Source organism: Rhineura floridana, chromosome 8 (genome assembly GCF_030035675.1).
Source record: "Rhineura floridana isolate rRhiFlo1 chromosome 8, rRhiFlo1.hap2, whole genome shotgun sequence".
NCBI classification, from domain to species: domain Eukaryota; kingdom Metazoa; phylum Chordata; class Lepidosauria; order Squamata; family Rhineuridae; genus Rhineura; species Rhineura floridana.
Window position 1 is genome coordinate 112627375 of NC_084487.1, and position 23524 is coordinate 112650898.

Genomic DNA, 23524 nt, shown 5'->3' on the forward strand with positions numbered 1-23524 from the left:
TCTCTCTTGCATCATGGGATCATCACCCCTTCTCCCATGTTGAGACAGAGCCTAAGTGGAAGGATAGGTAATAATCACCCTCCCTATTTCCCTGCCTTTTCCTCAGTCTTACTGCAATTCTCATTCTTTCAATCCCTGCTGTGTGCAAGCTGAGATGTGTTGTATAGTCATTCCTCCAACTTACTCCACAACCCCTCTTTCCTCATCCCGCCCTTCTGACAAATCCTCACAATTAACCAGTTGATTCTTGTGTTAGCACTCTTTCAATAAAAATCCTTTTCTCTGACTTGTCTCTTGCTCCCTGAAGTACCTTACAAGGGCACTCCACCTCCCAAACTAATCATTCTGAATGTTACCAACACCTGGCTCCTTAGTATTTTTATTAGTTTACCAATAGGAGCAGGTTAGGATCAGGGTCACATTGGAAAGAGTTTTCCTCTAGCACACAACTTGAGTTAGATTTCCCTAACTTCTTGTGTTCCAGAAGGGCTTGTTCCATGAACATAAGAAAGTTCTGTGCAGACATATTTAGAGAGCCATGTCCTAAGAAAGCAAGCAGGGCAATACTATTACAGTGGAATGTTGAGGCATACAACTAATCTCATAAGCAGAGTTGTGTTTCTTTCATAATGGGTCTTGGCAAATATGTTTGAAGTTCTTCTGACTGGGGTGTGAAATATGTTTTTTCATTATTAAAATAGCATTCATTTTGTTGCATTAAATCATTTGTTTTCATTGCTGGAGTTTGTACTTTGTTTTTCTTCAGCTTTTTTTCTTTGCTGTTGCATGTAGCATGGTAGCAGAGCTGATTTGGCAGGTGCCTTCTAGTGTCAGACATTTCCCCACAAAATGCACCTGATATTGTGCCGTTCCAGGGCATTCTGGGGAAAACATGGCAGCCCCTACTGTGAGCTGTAACTCCTCTCCCCGACTCCCAATTCAATATCCAGGAGATTCTGAGAAAATAATATGGTAGCTACTAGGCTATCACTGAAATTGGGTCTGCCGTCACCTCCAAAGAAAGGTAAGCCCCACCCCCAAATGAGATGAATTAGATGATGACTATGTATTTATCTCACTTCTTGATGGCATTTGTTTAATAACAAATGCAAGTTGAATCAAATGGAGCTCATTTGGTTGTATTTTAATTAAAAAAAACTATACCCCCTTCTTCCATTAATCACTCTACTTACATAAACCATAAGTTTCTTCTATTCGCCTTTTCTTTTTAAAAAAGTGTTTGGAATTCCGTAACCTGGGTTTGCTATTCCTGTAGCCCAGTATCAATAACATACATACAAAATTTGTTTACCTGCATTATCACGCTATTCAGATATATGGGACTATGTATACTGAAGTGGATAATTTGTTGGTTTTTTTTAATTCAATATTTATGTTTTATGACAATGTTTGGAATATAGTTAAAATTAGAATTAAAACAATCCACAAATGGCTTTCATCTGAGGGGATAAGAAGTGCTTTTTGTTAAAGAACAAAATCCAGTCATGTACAGGACATATACCAAGATGGCTAGGATCCAAAGGGGAATTGCTATGATTAGGGGAAAGGCAGAAGCTCAGTGGTACAGCATCTGTCTTTCATGCAGAAGGTCTCAAGTTCAATCCCCCCGCATCTTCAGGTAAGGCTGGGAGAGACTCCCTGCTTGAAACCCTCCAAAGATAATTCTAAGGGGACGGTTATAACCATAGACTGCAGAGTAAAGTTCTTTATGTAATTGACCAAAGTAGTATACATTTTTTAAATACTTCAGAATTACTAATTATGAAGGCGCCCCTCAAATTTTATTTGTAAAGTTATTGTGTGATATAGTTAGATGGATTGTATTAATCTCTTGTCTCTTGTGTGATGCAATTTACCAGTTGATGCATGTTCACAAAATTAACATGCTTCCTAAGAATTCTAATTTTTAAAACTCATTTGATCTCTGAAAAGCCAAAATGAGGGCTACAATCACTGTGTAAAACATTTCTGTTGATGCATTTTAATCTCTTGTTTAGTTTACTGCTGTTTTAAGTCCCCTTTAAATGTTTTAAATTACTTGTTAACTGTTTTATTGATATTTTTAATATTTCTTGTAAACCACTCTGAGGTTTTCTTACAATCAAGAAGTGGTATATAAATTTTGTTAAATAAAATACAATCTATAAAAAAATCTGTGCCTGGTTTTCTTGTAATGGAACCAAAACAGATGTGATAGGAGTCACAGATAAAGTTCTTGCCTTTTAAGCACTCCATACGTGCCCCATTATCTATGTACAACTTGCATATAAATTGTTCAACTTGTGATTGCCTAATCAGAGGCCTTTGCAGATGCTGCTGGCATAACACTCCACACATGAATGGGATGACTTGCATGGTGCCTTATGTGTGGTTGGGACAAGTGCTTTATCTTAGCTGCTATTGTATCTATTTTGGACTCTCAGTTTCTATTTGGCTCTCATAGCATGCTTGTAAAGAGTTTATTTGATGTCACTGTGGATGTGTACAAAACTATATTTGTTTGAAAGGGGAAGAAACAGTTTGTTACATATGTCTGCATTTTTATAGTATCTTATTTCTTTGACAAAATATTAAAGTATCTTGTTATAAAACAATAGCTTGAAATGCCCTATTCTAGTCTGAGTGGTTAGTTGTCAATACTGTGTGCTTAATTTTAATCTGAATATATTGCCATAATTAGTTGTAGTCAATAATTTCTAGCACATTTTACACTTCTTAATGATAAACCAAAGCTTTTTCATATCATCTTATGTCTAAACTCCTAAGGAAAAATATAGGGCTGGAAGCTTTAATTGGTAGTTAGAAAACTGAAACTGGCTGTTTCTGTGGGAGAAACATGTTTACTTGACAGTTGTATGTGTCTCGGAGTAGGATTTTGTTGCAGTGCCAGCATTTAGACAGGCTGCTTGCTGGTCAAGAAGTCACAACATTTTTATCTGTGGAGGACAGATGGCTATAGGGGAGTGCATACGCTCAAGAAAGTCGGAAATGAGATAATGAAGAAGAAAAAACCCAAGAAATATATTAATGCCTGTTAAACTGGTCATAGGCATAAGGCCATAAAACAAAAATTCAGACATCTAGAAACTTGATGTAGATTCATTTTAAAAGAGCAAAAAGCAGGCACTGCTGTCTAGAAGCTTTGAGTACATCGCCATCTCTAATCACACATAAATTTTAAGGATGAGTGCTGCTTCCTGTATTGTGATTTTCATATGAATGTATAGGATCTTATACATTTGCCTCCCAAGGGCTTACACTGAACAGCACAGAATATATTGAGTGTATTGTCTGGTAAACTGTGATAGAACCATTTAATAGTCTGGTATGGATACTAGCAGATTCAATAAGCTTGCTGTGTATTAACTTGTGTACATGTTCACGTTCTTTCTTGGTGTAGTTTCAACTTGATCCCATGGTGTTCAGTGCACTGCTTGGAAAAATCTGGGACTTGAATTTGTTTCCTAATGGGAAAAGATGAAATGTTAGTTCATATAAACTTCATTTTCTTCATCCCAGCCTTGTAATCAACCATTGATATTATAGCTATAGAATATATTAGTTTCAAATAAGGCAGTGTATTATATAATATGAATGCTAATTATTTTGCATTTATTGTAAATAATTGCACCTGACAACATGAAAGACATACTTTGGTCCTCTGCTTCTGTTATGTGTGTTTCTGAAGAGAGAAATTATTATTATTATTATTATTATTATTATTTACATTTGTATACCACCCCATAGCCAAAGCTCTCTGGGTGGTTTACAACAATTAAAAACATTAAAAACAAATATACAAATTTAAAAACACTTTTTTAAAAAATATATAAAAATGTGTTCTTAAAAAACAGTTTAGAAATGAAAGTCAAATAATTTTCATTACAGTAGGGCCCCGCTTTTTGGCGTTCTGCTAATACGGCATGAACCCTGTCCTCTGCCCCCTTCTTCTCCTCCTCTGGGAGCGGTGTCATGATCAGCTGTAGCATGGAGAGCTTCAGGGGCCAAGCACTGTCAGCTGGAGCGCAGAGGCTGGAGCTCCCTGCGCTCCAGCTGATCGCGCCAGCACAGCAGCAGGCTTCGATCAGCTGGAGCGCGGGGAGCTCCAGCCACTGCGCTCCAGCTGACAGCACTTGGCCCCTGAAGCTCCCCACGCTACAGCTGATCAATCAATTGTAGTGTGGGGAGCTTCAGGGGCCAAGCGCTGTCAGCTGGAGCGCTGGGGCTGGAGCTCCCTGTGCTACAGCTGATCGATCAGCTGGAGCATGGGTAGAACAGCTAACTTTGCGGAGGATGGGATGGGCTTTGGGGAGGGGCATCACCACCAGCCTCCGAGTCTAGCCGGGAGCGGACTGAGCCTGCTAGACATGGGCCCTCCAAGGGCTTTTGCTGCCCCAAGGAGAGGGCTTTTGCTGCCCCAAGGAGAGGGCTTTGGGGCCACGAGGCCCTCGGGCAGCTTGGGAGGGCATGCGAGGAGCCGGGAGGTGTGTGCCCTCTGCCAGTCCGGAGCCTGCCTGCCTGCCTCAAGTGCGGTTGGGGGTGCGGAGCAGCCAGCGGCGCCCTGTATGAGCTCAGGCTGTGTCTGCTCGCCAACAGACTGCTAAGCCTGACTTTGCCTGGGCTTGAAGCTGCTGCAGGGCCTTCTGGAGCTTCCTGAGGGAGGGCTCTCCTGGGTCCTCCTCCCCTCTTCTGCTTGGGGAGGCAGAGGGAGCCTCAGTCCTGTGGGGCTGGAGCCCTGCAGTGAGGAGCAGCTACAGCAAGGAAGAGGGAGGAAGGGAGGGAGCGGGGGGTTGGAGCCAAGCCAGAGGAGCCCAAGCCAAGGAGCAAGAGACAAAGGCAGAGGAGCGAGCAAGGCCTCTGAAGCTCCCCATGCTACAGCTGATCAATCAGCTGAAGTGCGGGGAGCTCCAGCCGCCATGCTCCAGCTGACAGCGGTTGGCCCCTGAAGCTGCCGGCGCTACAGCTGATTGCGCGGGCACAGCAGCAGACTTTGCTCACTCTCTGGATGGGCTATGTTCTACTTTTCGGCGGGGGTCTGGAACCTAACCTGCCATATGAGTGGGGCCCTACTGTATTTCTTTCAGCTGGATTGCAACGTCATTAAACTACAATGTAAAATCATTTTAAATTTACTTTATTCAAAGACATCTATACAATATGATTTCTTTAAAAAATTCTGTGCAGCCACGTTTTCTTACTTGCCACTGTTTCCTTAACTTCCATCTACCAATGTATTTTTGCCCTTTGGGTTCTTAGCATTTAATGCTGAATATGTCATTTTATTTTTGTTGAAATGGTAAACCGCACTCACCACATCTTAATCTGGCCGTAATTTAAAATCTCCTTTTACAGTACTGTGAAGAACGTTTAATTTGTTTATGAGTTACTGTCTTTCTTCAGATATTTGGTTCATTTGTGTAAGTGTATTTTTTTATATAAATTCTTCTGAGTATAAATTAACTGGCCTTTGTTTACTTTATATGGTTTTATTTTAGGTAAAAAGAACATATTCCCATGGTACATACAGAGCTGGCCCCATGAGACAAATCAGCTTGGTTGGAGCAGTGGATGAGGAAGTGGGAGACTACTTTCCAGAATTCCTTGATATGCTGGAAAAATCACCTTTCTTAAAAGTAAGAAGGAAAGTAAATGGAGGAAGTAACGTTTGTATACCCTTGTGAAATCTTAAAATTTTGTTTTGACTTTATTTTTTTAAAAAATGCACTTCTAATGTAGTTGAAGAGATTAGATCCAAAATGTGGAAGTCTTTAAGAAGTCATTGCTAAAACTGGAAGCGTTCCTTCAGCCTGTATTCCATCAGCCCCAGCCAGCATGGCCAATGGTCAGGAATTACGGGAACTGTAGTCCAGCGACATCTGGGGATCAAAGGTTGAGAAAGGCTGTTCTACAATTATTTCAAGGGCCAATTCAAGTTCTTTATATTTGAGGCTATTAATTTCAAACAAAAGCTTCAGTCCAGTGCAAATTTTCAAGGAGTACTAAAAGCGCTAACATTATTACACCATGTTACACTGCAGTTTTCTATAAAAATAAGCACCTTAGAGGTATCTGTTACTTTGATTTGAAAATTAATAATGGACAAGTAAAATTGTGACCCTCTACATTGATGAAATTGCCCATCCCTATTTTGCAGTAGAATTGGATATATACTGTTTCCAAATTTTATAAGGGTTTTCATTTTGTGAGATAAGTGGTGGTGTTTGAAATGACTCCCACTTTTAAATAACTGTTTCTTCTTAGTGTACCTTGCCATGGGGGACGCTTTCTAGTCTGAAACTAGAGAGTCGTAAAGATAGTGATGATGGTCCTATTATGTGGGTACGTCCAGGAGAGCAGATGATCCCTGTGGCAGATATGCCAAAGTCACCTTTCAAAAGGAAAAGGTATGTTGAAATATCTGGCTTTAAATACTTGATTTATTAGTTATTTGATACCCTACTCTTCAGTAGAAAGACTTCCAGAGCAGCTTACAGCAATTAAAAGAGTAATAATATATTTAAACACAATTTTAAAAATGTAAACCAAGAATCTCGACATAAAAGCAAAATCAAAACACTAAAATTCCAAAGGAAAAAGATTCTTCATCTGGTGTGAATAAGGTATCAAGTTCCCTTTGGGGAAAGGTAGCAGTGGAGGGGCTAAACCAAAAATGCCCTGTGCCCAGTCACCAAAGTATGTGGACTCAGAGAAAAGCTTCAGAGGATGATCTTAGCACTCAGGTGGGTTCATGTGCGGGAAGGTGGTGCTTCATTTCCACCACTGTCTTTAAAAATATCTCTTAAGTAGCTGTTCACTACTAAATTTTTTTTGTCAAATGAAATGGGACCTTAAATGTAATCTGTAATGGTATGTGTGAGATTTATGGTTTGAAGCTTTATTTTAATTACAGGTAAACCTTTGCCCAGGTGAACGCAAGGGTTTATGTAGAAAAACTGGTATAAAGAAAATATCTGTGCCTAAATAAAATATGTTCCAGTTAGCAATGTTGCTGCCACTAAGACAGCTGCTGCTTGCTTGCGTGCTTGGGAGTTTTCCTACTGAGATGTGGAATAGCCCTGCTGCTGGTGAAGGGAAAAGGCACTACTTTTTTTCATAAATACGCTTGAGCCCCAATTTTAGTAAAGCATGATGATGTTAGTAAAACACGGTGAATAATATATTAATCCAGCCCTTCATACTATCTGTCAATTGAAATGTTTAATGCTAGTGTTCGTATTGCTGAAGACTTAGGATATGTCTGCACTGCAGGCATACACCATTCAAATTTTGTACGTCGCCCAGAGTGACTGGTTAGCCAGCCAGATGGGCGACTAAGAAATCCAATAAATAAATAAATAAAATAAAAAAATAAAGAATCAATAAACCACATTCATTTTTAAGTTCTTCATGAGAAGGTTGGTTTAAGGCCATGCTGTTTTGACTAAACACATCTTGTTTTCTTTTCTGGATGGATAATTATGCCTGCCAGGCTCTTCAGAGCATGTGTATTGCGTGCTTAGCTCTTGTACTTTAATTACTGTTTGAATTGGGTAGGGGTGGCTCTAATTCAGCCAGCATTGATATCTGAAGTGATGTACTTGTGAGGTCAAGAGAGAGCACTTTTTCCCATAGAGAGAATGAGTACATGATTGCAGAGAGATGGGGTGACAACCTAGCAGCTAATTCACCATCAGTGATTGCTATTTTTAAAAAATGTTTATAAACCACTTAATATTTTAGAGATGTTTAAGTGGTGAACAAAGTAACAATTGTAAACAATATCATTAAAATAAAAATACAATGTGTAAACAGTAGTATAAAATCATATAAAACAGGAATTCATACAGACTAAAACAGTCCAATCTTATGGGTCAGGGAAAACCTTATGACTGCTTCAAGAGCTTCATAATAGATATTAAATAGCATTAGTGGAAAAAATAGTTCCCTGTGTTGCTCAATAATGTAACTTCCAGCAGGCAAAAAGCACTCTCCAAATGCTTCTCTCTCAACTTAGTCCTGTAGGTAGGAACAGAACCACTGAAACACAGTGCTCCCAATTCCCATCCCAAGGAGCCAGTCCAGGAGGATACCACAGTGAATGGATTCAAAGGCTACAGAGATTGAGAAACAGGAGCAAAATCAGACTTCCCTTGTCCTGCTTTTAGTAAAGGTTGTCCATCAGGGGTGACCAAGGCTGACTTGTTCACATGGTCAGGCCTGAACCTGAATTGGAATGGGCATAATTAATCTGTGTCATCCAAAAATGCCTCCAACTGCCCCACTCTGACCCTATCTACCCTCTCCCCTTGGAAAGGAGTATTTGTGACTGGTCAGTAGCTATTCCAACTCAAGGGGGTCAGGGACAGTTTCTTTAGGAGTGGCTGTACCATCGCTTCTTTCAAGGCAACAAGGAAGAGTCCCTTGTGCAGTGAAGCATTAACTGCAGTCTGGACTCACCCAATCAAACTCCCAATAAGCCAAGAGGGACAGGGCTCAAGTGGGTACTTGATTGGGTGTATAGCTGCCAGCACTTTGTCCGCACCATCTGGTTGCAGAAATGAAACTGATCCCACAACACATCAATATCAGTGCCATTGGGTACTTCACTTGGAACTGCAACAACAGTGAAGTTAAGGTCACTTCAGAGGTCAAGCAGCTTTATCCTTAAAATGTGTACCCAGTTTGTCACAGCAGGTCCTGGAATGCTCCAGTAGTCCTTTCCCCACAATGCGAGTCAGTAAGCTCTGGACTGTCTGAAACAATGCTGCCAGCTGGCTATTGAAGGATGCCATGCAAGTTTAAAATGTACTGCCTGCACTGCTATGTGGTAGGCATGATTATGTGCATTAACCAGTGTGGTGGGCTTCAGAACAAGACTTGCCCTCTAGTCTTCGGTTTGCTTCATAGTCTGTAGCTCTCCAGGGTACCAAATGCCACTGGGTCCACAACGCCGGAAAGGACACTTGGGAATGATTGTGCTAGCCACCATTTCAAGATGTTTTCTTGTAAGGCAGTAGTACTTCTGTGGGCAATGGCAACCCCCCCTCAGCATCCCCACAGTCTGGCATAGTGCTGTCCAGAGTACTCCGCTGTGCCTGTCTGGGTAAGGTCAGGCCCACCTAGCTCACTCATCCAAGTCTCTGTAGTGTATGACAGATCAGTCCTTCATCCATGATCGAGTTGTGGATAAGCATGGTCCTGTTACAGACAGCCATTCAGTAGCAGCAGCACCACAGATAAGCTACCAGGAACTTCTGGAAGGGTGGGGGTGCTGAAATAGGGGACAGGGACCAAACATCCAGGTAGAGATCTAGTTTATGGAAGCCAATTCTTGTATTGTTAATTGCTAGAAAAAATGTAAAAAAATTGCTCTGAAAATGTGAATGGGTTTTTTTTAACTGCATAAACATTCCAAACCAGCACCTCTTATAGTAGAGGGCATTCCATTTTCACTTGTAAAGTAACTTGCTAACAGAACTGTGTATGAAAGAGCAAGGAAGAGTGATAAATTTGATGGATGTTCTTCATTTTTTGTCTCCCCTCCTTTTAACAGAACAACCAATGAAATAAAAAACCTGCAGTACCTACCTCGTACTAGTGAGCCTCGTGAAATGCTTTTTGAAGACAGGACACGAGCCCATGCAGATCACATAGGACAAGGCTTTGAACGACAGACTACAGCTGCTGTAGGAGTATTAAAGGCAGTGCATTGCGGAGAGTGGTATGTACTTGCCAGTTTATCCAGGATAAACATCTGAAAAATACATGCATGAATTGAAGGATGCTGGGACAGGTCCCAACTCATTGTCCTTTCATCACTCTTGGCCCTGGATTTGGCCCATGGTTGCTGCAAGTTTTTGATCCTAATATAGGGGAACAAAATTCCCAGAGATAGATGCTGTTTATACATTTACTTTGATGTAGGAATAACATATGCATTCTGTACAGTTGGTTGTACAAGCAGCTTTAATTAAGCATGAGAAATGCTACATATTTAGACAAATATTCCAAGAGGATGCTTGTTAAAAGTTGCAGAACTTTTTAAAAATGTTGCTAAGGGCTTTAGTTGATGTTAATCTTTACAAGACTATCCAGAAAAATGAATGTGATACTTGATTTCAAAAATGTATCTTCCAGCACTTAACAGGAGCAACCAGAAGAGAGGGGTAGCAGCGCACCTGGCCTCCCACCACTGATGTTGCTGCAGTCCTGCCTATGTGGTTGCACAGTACCCACCTCTTTGCCCTGCCCTCTCTCCCTCCCCATATGCCATAACAGTGCCTGAAGGCAGAGTGTGCACCACCATCCCTTTCCGACAGTCTCTGCCGGCACTTCCCTAATTAATGGAAAGCACTATATGCATTTTAGGTTATACTGTTTTGCTGTGGAGGAGGGTGTACCAAAATAATCTTGAACCCTTGGAGCAAGTACATTTGGTAGAGATATGATCTCAGTCTGTGTCCAAAAAGAACAGGCAGTGTGGGTGGAATGTGCTCTGTTTCTCTGAAATACCCTTTTAAAGTGTGAGTGGAAGTTGTTGGCTGTTTTCATCTTCCTTCATCCTGTGAATATGTGAACTGGGAATAGTCCAGATTCTGGGTCCAATGCATCACATATCAAATCTGTGTTGGCAGAGAGGATAGGAAATGCCACTGATCTGGGCAAACAGTCAATTTTAATCCTGTTGGGCAAAGTGGAAATGGGAAGGATTTTTCATCTAGGGTATGATTTCCTTCCATGTTGAGCTTTAGACCAATCTATTTTTGAAATCTGTTTAGAAAAGTTATTTATACTTATCAAGCTGGGTGATTTTCTGTTTCTCCATTTGGCTGGATTATGCTGTTTAATTGTTTAATGCTGTTTAATTGAAAATGTAAAATGCAAATGAAATGTTAAGAAAGCACTGTGTCTGCCTACTGCTAACTGGCTTTAAACTGGCTTTAAATGGAAACCCAGATTTTCCCTCTTTTTTTTTTATAGCTGTGAAATTGAGGAGAGTGAGGTGTAATACAAGTATTGTGATTTAAACAAGAATTTAGGGATTTGGAGACTGATAGTGTGATCTCTAAGCAGGTCATAAACTTAAACAATAGATTCTGGGACAAGGAACCTCAAGCACTACAATCCATAATTTAGACTAATTTGCAGATGCTGTACATTAAAGCAGTGTGGTAAATGTAAGTAAGTGGGCATGGTTGCTAGACCATCCTGTGGTGCATGTGAAGTGCGCTGCTACTTAAGGTGTATTCATAGTTTGGTTTAAGTATGGGGGGCGGGGAGAAGGAATAATGACACCCTAAGTAGTGCAAGCTGTTTCATTACTGGGTGTGCCAAACCCCAAAACAACACCATCTCCACACACATAGAGATTAAGGGTATGTAATTAATATGCTGGTAATCTTAAAGTCAGTGTTTTAGCATGAGTTCAGTAGGTGTCCCCCAGAATCCCCAAATGGGGAATACTTAATATGTATATTATGCAAGTGTCCTATGCTATCAGTGTAGTGTTCTTCTGAAATTTCCTCTAAATATTTTCTGTATTTTTAATCCTAATATATTAATGTGTAAGAATAAATATATAGAAAAATTTTGTGTGTAATTACAAACTGAGAAGGAAGTCATTGATTTGTAGGTCAAGTTCCCTTCCTGTGATGTAGGGCAGAAGCCAGGCATTACCAAAAACTTTGTCATACCCTGGATGTGGGACAAAGACAATGGGGAAATATCTATGCATGATTAGAGATGTGAAGGCCTGGAAAAAAACTGGGAAAAATAGGGAAAAGCCTGGTTTTTTGGTGTTCTCCCAAAGCCTTTTTTTTTTCCTGAAAAATTGGAAAAATGGGGGGAAATGAAGAAAAAATGGATTAGGGAATGTTTTAGTTTAGCATGATGAATAAAATGTTTCATTGAATCTTGGTCCACCCCTTTTCTCAGTTCTTTTTATGGGAATGGATGCTTTATGTCTGCTTGACACTGTGGAGGACTAGCGGAGACATAAATAACTTTCTTTGTTATTAATGTTGATGGTTTCTTCTTTTTTTAAATTGCTTTTTGCCTTCGCCTCATAAACTGGCAAAATGAAAGAGGTTCCTTACACTTCAGGTGTTCCTTACATTTCAGGATCTTGTACATCCATTTGTTACAAAAAAAAGTAAAAATTTGAAAAAGTAAACTCAATCTGTAATAATTGTTTGAATACAATGTACTTTTAATATACCAAATGTGATACATTAGGCCAAACCAACTTGTACATAATTACATTTGATGTTCCTGAAGTAACAAAGTGACTTTCAATCTGTAAAAAAGTGCTAATATTGCTTTTTTCATTTTTTAAAAAAAAATTCCATTTCCCCCCTGAAAACCCCCAGAAAAATGTTTTTTTCCCATGGCTTCAAAATTTCCAGAAATTTTACATCTCTATGCATGATTGATTTTATTTATGTCTGACCATAGTTGTATGTGAGAGCCTGTGTGCAAGACATTACCTAATCCTTTTATTTACTGAAAATTGCTAATTGTCTTTCTGTTAAGATGCTCAACTCAGTTGAGTTATATATTATATATTATACGTACATTATATATTAATAGAATTATATATTATACATATAATTAGATGTTTCTGTAAACAGCATTTAGGAAGATGGAAAAGACAGGTTGTGTGCTTTAGGAATCCCGGAACTCAGAACCTCTGCAGGGAGCCCATTGCTACTTCAGGAGTACATGAAGGACTCCCATAATTTTATTAGTGGTTAGCCAATGTATCTCTACTGCCCCCTACTCCAAGCATAGGCCAAAAAGTTCACATTGAGAAGGATGGCAAACTTCAGAGTACCTGAAATGTGATGTTCTGTAGATGAATATCTGACCAGCCTTGTATCCTAATTCACAGCTTGTGAACATGGCCCAACATTTATAGTAAGAGAACTGCTTTCAATTGTCCAACGGTGCTGCAATGTGAAGCAAAATTTAGCATGTGTAAAAAAAAAAACCTGACACTTGCTTTTGAGCTTACTTTTTTCACTTTGTACAATTCAGTGCTGAATCTGAAAGAACAGAAGGAATGACTGCTCTTCTGTAGAGTAGGATTTTAAAAAAATGTAAATATTTGGATACCTGCATAGTTCGCTATATTTGAAACTTAGATTTCAAATATTTGTGCTATATTGAACATGGGTGGTTTAAATTTAGGCCCATGTTCTTTCATAGATTGTGTTTAAGGATGAAATAAATGTGTATCTGAACAATGAATCATAGTGGATACCAATGAAGTTTCCACTATTGAAGTGAAGACTTACCTTTGGTGTTTCGTATGACCAGTAATCAGACCTGAGGTAACAAAACGTTTCTAGTATGGAAGAGCTCCAGTGACTGTTTGGAAGGAGTGCACATGTGTATGCATAAAATCTTTACTTAAGTTTTAAGAACAAAGTCCTCTCATGCTTGCAAAATCTCAGTTCATTAAGTTGCTCTATGTTAAAATTACTAGGACACTAGGAAATTCCCTCTGGAAACAGATGAGAATCAGGCATCCAGTATTCCCAGTGATTAATATACTTTTCAGGTCTCAGCAGACTGTGCATTTTCTCCCTAATGCTCTAGTCCTCCATTGCTCTCTTTAACAGAGGGAGTTGTTTGGACTGCTTTGCAGTAAAAAGGTAAAGGTGTCCCCGCACTTATAGTGTGAGTCGTTTCTGACTCTTAGGGTGACGTCTTGTGACGTTTACTAGGCAGACCGTATATATGGGGTAGGATTGCCAGTTCCTTCCTCGGCCTTTCTTTACTCCCCAGCATATGCCGGGTACTCACCGACCACAGATGTATGGAAGGCTGAGTGGACCTCGACCCCTTTTACCGGAGATTCGACTTCCTCCTTCTGTTGGAATCAAACTCTGGCCATGAGCAGAGCTTATGGATTATAACATAGTGTGTAGAAAAGTTTAAGATTTCTCTTCAGATTGCTTAAGCTGGATTTGAGTCTTTTTATTTAACTAGACAGCTGGCATATATTTGATTGGTATTAATTGTATGCTTACTATGCTTTTTGCTCTGACAAAAGGATATGTTTTGTACAAGGAAGTTTTAACAGGTTTTCAGGTGCATACCACTCTGTTATAGAATCATAGAATAGTAGAGTTGGAAGGGGCCTATAAGGCTATTGAGTCCAACTCCCTGCTCAATGCAGGAATTCAAGTTAAAGCATACCCAACAGGTGACTGTCCAGCTGCCTCTTGAAATGACTCCAGTGTTGGAGAGCCCACCACCTCCCTTGGTAATTGGTTCCATTATCATACTGCTCTAACAGGACTTTTTCCGATGTTCAGGCAAAATTTGGCTTCCTGTAACTTGAGCCCATTATTCTACGTCCTTCACTCTGGGATGATCAAGAAGAGATCCTGGCCCTCCTCTGTGTGGCAACCTTTCAAGTACTTGAAGAGCGCTATTACATCCCCCCTCAGTCTTCTCAAGGCTAAACATGCCCAGTTCTTTCAAAGGGCTTTGTTTCCAGTCTCCTGATCATCCTTGTTGCCCTCCTCTGAACCTGTTCCAGATGTCTGCATCCTTCTAAAAGTGTGGTGTCCAGAACTGAGCTCAGTACTCGAGATGAGACTTAACCAGTGCCAGAGGGGAACCAGTACTTCACGCAATTTGGAAACTGTACTTCTGTTAATGCAGCCTAAAATAGCATTTGCCTTTTTTTGCAATTGCATTGCATCGTAGGCTCATATTCAGTTTGTGATCAATAATCCCCCTTGCATGTAGTATAGCTGAGCCAAACATCCCCCATCTTATAACTGTGCAGTTGGTTTCTTTTTCCTAGGTGTAGAACTTTGTACTTATCCCTATTAAATCAAGGTCACTTTGAATTTTGTTTCTGTCCTCCAGGGTATTCCAATTTTGTATCATCTGCAATTTGATAAGTATTCCCTGCACATCCTCATCTAAGTCATTAATAAAAATGTTGAAGAGCAGGACTACACCTTGCAGTATCCTGCTCATTACCTCCTCCCGCTTTGAGAAGGAACCATTGATAAGTACTCCTGGACTACAGTTCAATAGCCCATTTTGGATAAGTCCAACTGTGGATTTATATCTGCGTGAGAAAACACAGATCACTTGTTAGGTGCTACTCTGTGTTGCTACTACGTGTATATAAGTTACTTCAGTTGCTCTATCCAGAAATCAGCAAACAATTGGTTAATTTTAATATTAACCCTGATGGCAACACTTGTTCCCCCCTTTGTATAGGTCTGAACAACCTCGTATAACCAAAGATGTAATTTGCTTTCATGCGGAAGATTTCTTAGAGGTAGTTCAACGAATGCAACTAGATCTGCATGAACCTCCACTTTCACAGGTAAGTGTTTTGAAAGACTGTCATTTTCACAGAGAATTGTCATGATCTAAAAACATGTATTAATTTTCTTTTTCTTTCTAGTGTGTCCAGTGGGTTGACGATGCAAAACTTAACCAATTACGAAGGGAAGGCATTCGATATGCCAGAATTCAGTTGTATGATAATGATATTTATTTTATTCCAAGGAATGTTGTACATCAATTTAAGACAGTTTCAGCCGTGTGCAGTTTGGCTTGGCATGTTCGGCTCAAGCTTTATCATTCAGAGGGAGATAATCCAAGCATCTATGAAACGGGCCTACCAACAGATCACACAACTTCTGTTACAGGACTTCAAATTGACAATGTAATGCATACAGCAACTATAAATGTCTCTGAAGACACCAAATTTTCAGGCAGCCTGCAAACTAAATTTGTCAAACAGGAATTACCATGCACGCAACATGAACCTGCTGCATCTCTCCGAAATAAAGAGGAACCAGTTATTGTTAATCTTCCTGTAAAGACAATAGCGCCTAATGTTATGGAATGTCAGAATGTTAAAGTAAAGCTGGATCATGGTCAGTTGACAGGGTCTAAGTTTGAAACTGTGTCTAAATTTGAACTTGAAGACAAAGACTTACAGAGCAGCTTGTGTCCAGAAGGTCATATCAATTTGGAGGATACGAGACAAAGCGGTTCAGCATATCCAAGTCTGCATGGCAAACAAGAAGATGACTTTTTGTGTTGAAGTTATTGTGTGTATATATTTTTAAATTCCTTTTTAAACATAATAATGTAAAGATGCTTAAATTCTGTGAGGTAGGTTTGTTACTTGCCTCACATCTGTTACAGAAAAATAGTTTATGTAGCTTTGTAACATTCCTCAGTGCCTGTCCATAACTGTGAAAGTATCAAAGCACTTAGGGCCAGATGCACTGTAAACACTGCAGGTGTAACATAAATAAGTCTTTAAATATGAGTTGTAGGTTTTAGACTAGAGCTGACATTTAACATATATTTTTTGTAAGATAAGCCAGAATTCTTTTTGACAATTCCAGGCTTTTCCATAGAGCTTATTTATACCAATTTCTTTTTTCTTTTTAATGTGTCAGCACTGTAGTGTAAATAGCTTTTTTTAAAAAAATCTTTTTAGTGTGATTTATATTGAAATGTGAGCCACTTAATAAAGGTTCATAATAATAATGAGTTTTATTTTTCGGTCTCTTAAAAGAAAACTAACCTCAGAACTTCTAAGATAATTTTCGAAATACTTAATCTTGCAAGAAAGTGAATACTCTTACATAGAACAAAATGCTTAGAACTTTAAGTTAAGACACAATCTTGATTTTGAATTTTCAGAATCACTTTGGAAGTGAACTTGGATGAGTAGTTCATGTAGTGGTTAAACATGCAATGAACTTCTCTTGTCATATTATCTTGCATTGACAGGTACTTTGCTCACAATACAGTTGTGTGATAAACTTCAGAGACCCCACTGCTTCCTTGCTATATAAAAAGAGATAGACCAGTAATTAGGGAAAGTTTGTTAAAAAACAACCAACGCCACCACACACTAACAAACATCAGTTAGAATGCTTTTACATGCTTGTAACCACTGGGTGTATTTTTGACAGTTTGTTTTGCAACCTGAAAGCTCTGGAAAGGAACAGCAGACAGGTATTTGCAAGGATGGAAGGCAAAGAGTGTGTGTGACCTACCTCACCTCTGAAGGAATCCAGTTTAGCTGAAACTACATGCATATTTTTATGCTTTAATCCACAACCACGAAGGGGAACAGTCAGAAACTTGGACTTTTTGAGATTTTGAAGAGAAGCGGTACATAATCATACAATAATCACTATACTTTTTAAGCACTTGCATAATTACTGCTAAAAAGCCCCTTGATGAAATGTGTGTACTAATGCACAATTATGCATTAGGGCTGTATTGTAGAGTTTTTATTATTTTGTTATTAGCACTTGGATTACTGAGCTTGATGCAGCCTTGTTGAGTTTGCCCAGCCTGCTAAGCCTCATAAGTTTTAAAAAGAGTTAACATGGAGTTAACATGGCCAGTTAACTTATAACTTCAACTGTTGGCATTTTTAACAGTACATGCTATACTGCCCTTTCAGCTTTAAAAGTATGAACAGGCTGCAAGACAAAATGCTGCTATGATAAAGTATGAGGCTCCTTTTTGTACCTAATGCATCTTAATAACATGAGTTACAATTTGGGCTCATCTTCACATTCAGAAAAACTGAAGGAAAGGTTGTAGCTCAGTGGTAGAGCTCACAGTTTGCATGTAAGAGTGGCCCCTACTTTAAACCCCAGCATCTCCAGGTAGGGCTGGGAAAGACGCACCTGAAACCCCAAGAGCTGCTGCCAGTCTGTATGGGCGATTGTGAACTATATGGAGCAATGTTGACCTGTGTATAACACCGCTTTCTATGGTCATAGTGGTGTGACTTTTTGTGGATTGTACTACTTCACAATGCAGGCTGGTAAGTAATTAATGTCAGGGAGTTCTTGAATGTTCTTGATCAGGAAAACATGTTTTAGCCTTGCCTTCTTCCTGATAATCTAGTTTTATATGTTCATGGGGTTGTTGACTTGGGAGAGCACTAAATCATGCAGTTGTCACCTCTATTCTGAAGTGGTACAGTCATAGCAATACAATATGAAATCATTTTCGGAGGCGTGGAAAAAGATTGGCCTTTTGTGGGAATACATGAGCTTCTTAAAATTGCTAGCACAACTCATAAGGAGCCACTTCTCTATATATCTTTTTGAAGTTCTTGAAAGGGTTGGGATATTTTTGGTAGCTTGTTAGCGGATGGGCTGAACGTGTTATCTGCTTCTTTAAAGTGCTAAAACCTAGAGCACCCTTTTCTTTTAAGACTCCAGATTCTTCACTTCAGACCAAGAAGTAATTGACTATACCACTTCTAGCTTTTGTTTACTTTCTGAGATTATGCTCCGTGGCTCAGAGTGGTAAGCGGTGGTAACGCAGCCGAAGCTCTGCTCACGGCCAGAGTTCGATTCCAACGAAAAGGAGGAAGTCGAATCTCCGGTAAAAGGAGTAGAGGTCCACTCAGCCTTCCATCCATCTGTGGTCGGTAAAATGAGTGCCCGGCATATGCTGGGGGGGTAAAGAAAGGCCGGGGACGGAACTGGCAATCCCACCCCATATATATGGTCTACCTAGTAAACATCGCAAGACGTCACCCTAAGAGTCAGAAACTACTCGCATTACAAGTGCGGGGACATCTTTACCTTTATCTTCCTCCCAGCTTGCTGCTCTTTACCTGAGCCATGAGGTAATTGGGTGTAAAGTACTTCATTTTATGAGATGTGTTTTAATCCCCTCTCTTTCTTCTCTACTTTGCCCCTAGATCTTGGGTGGAAACTAGTTCCAGTACCCTCAGTTTGCCCTCTCCCTATTAATACATCCATTCATTTAGCATTCTATCTTGTATGCCTCCCAGCTCACTTGAAGACCCTTTGCTTCAAGTGAGAATTTTTAGAACTTGCAACAATGCAGTTGGGTCTTGTTATAGTTTGCAGGATTTTTTTCTGAACAAATCTGCAAATCAACAATATCCAGTCAATTTAAGCTGTTAACCAAATTTGTGATTTGCCCCCTTCCCGTAAATGTTAACATTTAAATTGGCTCAGAACTTTTGAGGTTTTATGTTATCAATTGTAATTCATCTACTACTGGCCCTAGAAGATTTTCCAGTCAGAAATAAAAGTAGAGGTTTTCAACTCAAGGTTAATATTTGCATCAAGAAATTTCACAGTTGGTTTGGTAGCTAGCAACACCAGTGCAGATGATTGGAAGAATCATTGAGGTTGCAATCCTGTGTACACATACATACCTGAGAGTAGGTCCCAATTAACACAGTGGGGCTTATTTCTGAGTAAATATGCATAAGATTGTGCTGCCAGAGCAAGTTCTCAGACTTCAACGTTTTTTACAAAATGGAACAGATGGCTATGTTTTGGGATAAGATGGAGACACATATATTGTAAACCGCTTACAGGCGCTTTTTTTACAATCAAGCAGTATATAAATTTTGTTAAATACTTGCTAGTAAATCCTAAGGAGAGGGCTTGACTCAGACACAAATTCTTACTAATATGAACGTTATAGTCTTAACTCACTACTTTCAACCACACTTCTTTAGTGCCTACTGTAGCAAGAGACATCTATTGGTAAATCTAGTTGGTGCACCATCAAAACAAATACAAATAAAATAAAATAGCAAATACGCTAACTTAATCTACTGTGTATTCTTAACTTCTGCACAAATTTATTAGATTCTTGTTCTAATTCTCTATTCCATTTTCTGATGCTTAATACTTTTTGTCATTTTAATGCCTCTAGTTTTACAGTTTGATCAAAAGTCATAATGCACAGTTTATTCTGGGCTGAATTATATTACACTTTTGCTTTGCTTTTGGTGTACAAAGTTTCCAACACAGCTGGCTGGCAGCCTTGAAGAAGTGTGCCCTCAACGTCTTCTGTGAAGATACAAAGGACTCTGGAACTCACAACTGCTTCAAATTCACTAACACACTTCCATCGACCCTCTGGGACCAGGAATAGGAAACTCCGGTCCTCCCCATATTTGTTGGATGACTCCCATCCTCCCTTCCTGCTTGCCATGTTGTCTGGAGCTGAGGGAGGATAGTCACTGATACCTCACTTTTCCACTGACTCTAGAAGAGATAAAATGAACAGGTGTAGGCCATAGGACAGGCTATTAGGTGACTACACCCAGTTTTATAATCCTATTGTGCAAAGCAATAAAATGCACCATTTGTGTTAAGATTCTATTTTCAGTTCTGGGATATAGTTTGTGGTGGTAGAGAGCACAACTGTCTCTTCAAAAGTGTCACTTGCATGGATCAGTTGGGATTTTACATAAGAGGAGCCCTGATGGATCAGACTGAAAATCCATCTAGCTGAGCAAGATCCTGTTCTTGCAGTGGCCAACCAGGTGACTATGCCCTGCTTGTGAGCTTCGTAAGTGCAACAACACTCTCCCATACATAGACAACCATTAGAAATAAGATAATAGTATGGGATGGATCTAAAAGTGCCCTGCAGATGGACGGTCTGTTTCTACACTTTGTGCTATAGTGGTGCACAAGAAAATTAGAAATCTCAAGATGTTGGAGAAGCTTTAGAATGGCTATAAAACTAACAACACTGAGCTCATGTGCAAACATTTGCAGAACAGCTGTACTGGCTATTTTCATTCATGGTTCTTTGATTCTAATTTAAAGTATGGAATTAGCTTTGTCTTCATTTGTCTTCTTCCCTACAAAAACAAACAAAAAAGCCCTCTGAAAGAGAATATGTCCCCAAAAGGAAAGACGGCTGGCCAAGCTGCTGGAAGGGACTTTCATAATTTGGAGGTGTCCAATAAAAAGATACAGCTTCTGGTAATAACTAACTTAGTCTCTGCTGGAGGCAGACCAGGAAGGAAGCAATCCTTAACCCAGAACACATGGTTTTATAATAAAAACTCACTTTTAATTGTGCCAGAAGACTAAGAGTCAATGCAAATATTTCAACAAATGTTACAACATTTGACAGGCCAACAGTATAGCTGCTGCTTTCTGGGCAATTAAGTTTCCCCAAAATCTCAAAAGGTAGCCATATAGAGCATATTGCAGCAGTCTAATTTGGAAATTACCAAAGCATGAGGTGTTTTGAGACTACTTTTCTAATGTGCTAAAAGCTGATGCTAAGCTCTTGCAGTTGCACTAAGCTAAATGTAAACCTTTACTGCAGCTTTTGTCCTACTTGGAAGTGATGGATTCCAGTTTCAGTTGTTCCTAGTTTGACAATTGCTTCCAAAATAAACCCTACCTCCTAATCCACAGCATTTTCTCTGCACCACAATTATTCAACTTGTTAGAAAAGCAAGACTTATTTTCAAGCATACTGCAGTGTTTTAAGATTCTACCAGAAATTTTATTCTCTTGTTAGCAATAATAGTGTTTTTTAACAAGGTTACTGTTCCTTTAAATTGTAGTTACTAACACAGTGGCTTACATAAAGATAGCTTTGATTTGATCTGTTGATTCTCCTGCTTAAATCAAGCTGCCAGTTTCCCTCAGCCCCTCTTCCCCAATCAATTTCACCAGTATAGGACTTTTGCTGGCTGTCTTCAAGACTGCTGATTGCCACTGAAAGTATAGATTTTGGGGCTCAAGTGAAAGTTCTCTCTCTAGTACTGCCTTTCACCGCTGACCAGAAACTACACTTTTTGTGCTGATTTTGTCACTTTACAGTTCCATCAAAGGGTTCTCTATAGGGAATGTCCTTCAGCCCAAGCCAGTGGTATCAGTTCTTTAAAGCAGGCAAAGTCCAGAGGGTCAAATAACTCAAAATGCTTTGGAGTTGTTGAAAACACAATATTAGAAGATCAAGCAGAGTGTATACTACAAATCATGAAAGGTACCACCAGGGCCAAGAGGATGCCAGCATGGTTAATGAGCAGAGTCAAAGATGCTATTTAGAGGTCAAAAAGCTTCCTTAACAAAATGGAAATCTTGGAAGAGAACAAAAATGAACACAAACATTGAAATGCAAGCAGACAATAAGGGATGCTAAAAAGGAATTTGAGGAGCACATTGCTAAAAACAACGATGAACAGCAAAAGAAATCTTTAAATACATTGATAGCAGACTATCTAGGAAGGTGGTTGGATCCTTGGATGACAACAGAATCAAACATGTTCTAAAGCAGGATAGAGAGATTGCAGAGAACCTGAATAAATTCTTTGCATCTGTCTTCACATTGGAGGATATAAGGGAGATCCCCATGCCTAAACTAACGTTTGCAGGAAGGTAGTCAGAGGAACTGAGGCAAATAGCAATGATGAGATATGAAGTTCCAGGCTTACCAGACAAAATAAAAACTGACAAATATCTGAGTCTGGATGGCATTCACCTGAGAGTTCTCAAAGAACTCATATGTGAAATTACTGATCTAACAAAAATGTAACTTGTCCCTCATGTCTGACTTCATACCTAAGGAACATCAATTTTAAACAACGGATCAGGGTGGATCCTGGAAATTACAGGCCAGTTAGCTTAATTTCTGTTCTTGGAAACTGATAGAAAGTATTGATAAAGATAAAATAACTAAGCATATAGAGAACAAGCCTTGCTGAAGCAGAACCAGCATAGCTTCTTCAAGGGTAAGTCTTACCTATTAAGAGTTTTTTTGAGAGTCAGCAAGCATATAGATAAAGGTGATCCAGTGGACATAGTGTACTTCGACTTTCAAAACGCTTTTAACAAGGTACCTCATCAAAGACTCCTGAGTAAGCTTAGCAGTCATGGACTAAGACGAGAAGTCCTCTTGAGGATCAGGAACTGACTAGGAAACAGAAAGTAGAGAGTAGGAATAAATAGACAGTTCTCTCAGTGGAGGGATGTAAAAAATGGAGTCCAAGGATCGGTATTGGGACTTGTGCTTTTTAACTTGTTCATAAACAATCTAGAGTTAGGGGTGAGCAGTGAGGTGGCCAAGTTTGATACTAAATTGTTCAGGGCTGTTTAAAAGGGACTGCGAACAGCTCCAAAAGGACCTCTCCAAGCCGAATGAATGGGCAGTAAAATGACAAAATCAATTCAGTGTGAACAAATGTGAAGTGATGCATGCTGGGGCAAAAAAATCTTAATTTCACATATAATTTCAGGTCTGAACTGGCGGTGACTGATCTGGAATTAGACCTATGGGTCATGGTGGATAAATCAGTGAAGATGTTGATCCAGTGTGTGGCAGCTGTGAAAAAGGCATACTCCATGATGGGGATCATTAGGAAAGGAATTGAAAACAAAACATCTGATAACATACCGGTAATGCCATTATACAAACCTATGATTCAACTGCACTAGAATGCTATGTACAGTTCTAGTTGCCTCATCTCAAAAAGAATACTGAAGAGTTGTAAAAGATTCAGAAAAGTGCAAACAGAATTATCAAGAGAGTGGAGCGACTCCCCTATGAGGAAAGGTTTCAACATTTGGTGCATTTTAGTTTAGAGAAAAGGCAAGTAAGAGGTGACATGATAGAAGTGTATAAAATTACACATGGCATGGAGAAAGTGAAGAGATAAATGTTTTTCTCCCTCTCAACAGTA

The 23524-nt window shown here is 39.5% G+C and overlaps 2 protein-coding genes across 13 annotated transcripts in view; one reads left to right on the forward strand and one right to left on the reverse strand.

Annotated features, from left to right (window-relative positions):
- The window catches only part of RSBN1L (round spermatid basic protein 1 like), a 74505-nt gene extending 54870 nt beyond the window's left edge, over positions 1 to 19635 (forward strand). The window contains exons 4-8 of one of the 2 annotated variants that reach the window (XM_061582136.1): positions 5517 to 5654; positions 6283 to 6425; positions 9575 to 9742; positions 15268 to 15376; positions 15562 to 15678. In XM_061582136.1, the coding sequence (XP_061438120.1) occupies positions 5517 to 5654; positions 6283 to 6425; positions 9575 to 9742; positions 15268 to 15376; positions 15562 to 15582 (579 nt within the window). In that variant the 3' untranslated portion in view covers positions 15583 to 15678. Of the gene's footprint in view, positions 1 to 5516; positions 5655 to 6282; positions 6426 to 9574; positions 9743 to 15267; positions 15377 to 15457 lie in introns of both variants that reach the window. The other variant, XM_061582135.1, reaches the window with a different exon arrangement.
- Positions 2578 to 23524, reverse strand: part of TMEM60 (transmembrane protein 60) — a 40610-nt gene continuing 19663 nt past the window's right edge. The window contains exons 2-5 of one of the 11 annotated variants that reach the window (XR_009757576.1): positions 22685 to 22758; positions 12854 to 12968; positions 9610 to 9884; positions 2581 to 3485 (exon numbers count right to left, since the gene is read on the reverse strand). The gene's annotated coding sequence lies outside the window, so the exon portion shown is untranslated. Of the gene's footprint in view, positions 3486 to 9609; positions 9885 to 12853; positions 12969 to 13778; positions 20082 to 22587; positions 22759 to 23524 lie in introns of those variants that run through there. The other 10 variants (XR_009757572.1, XR_009757573.1, XR_009757578.1 and 7 more) reach the window with 10 other exon arrangements.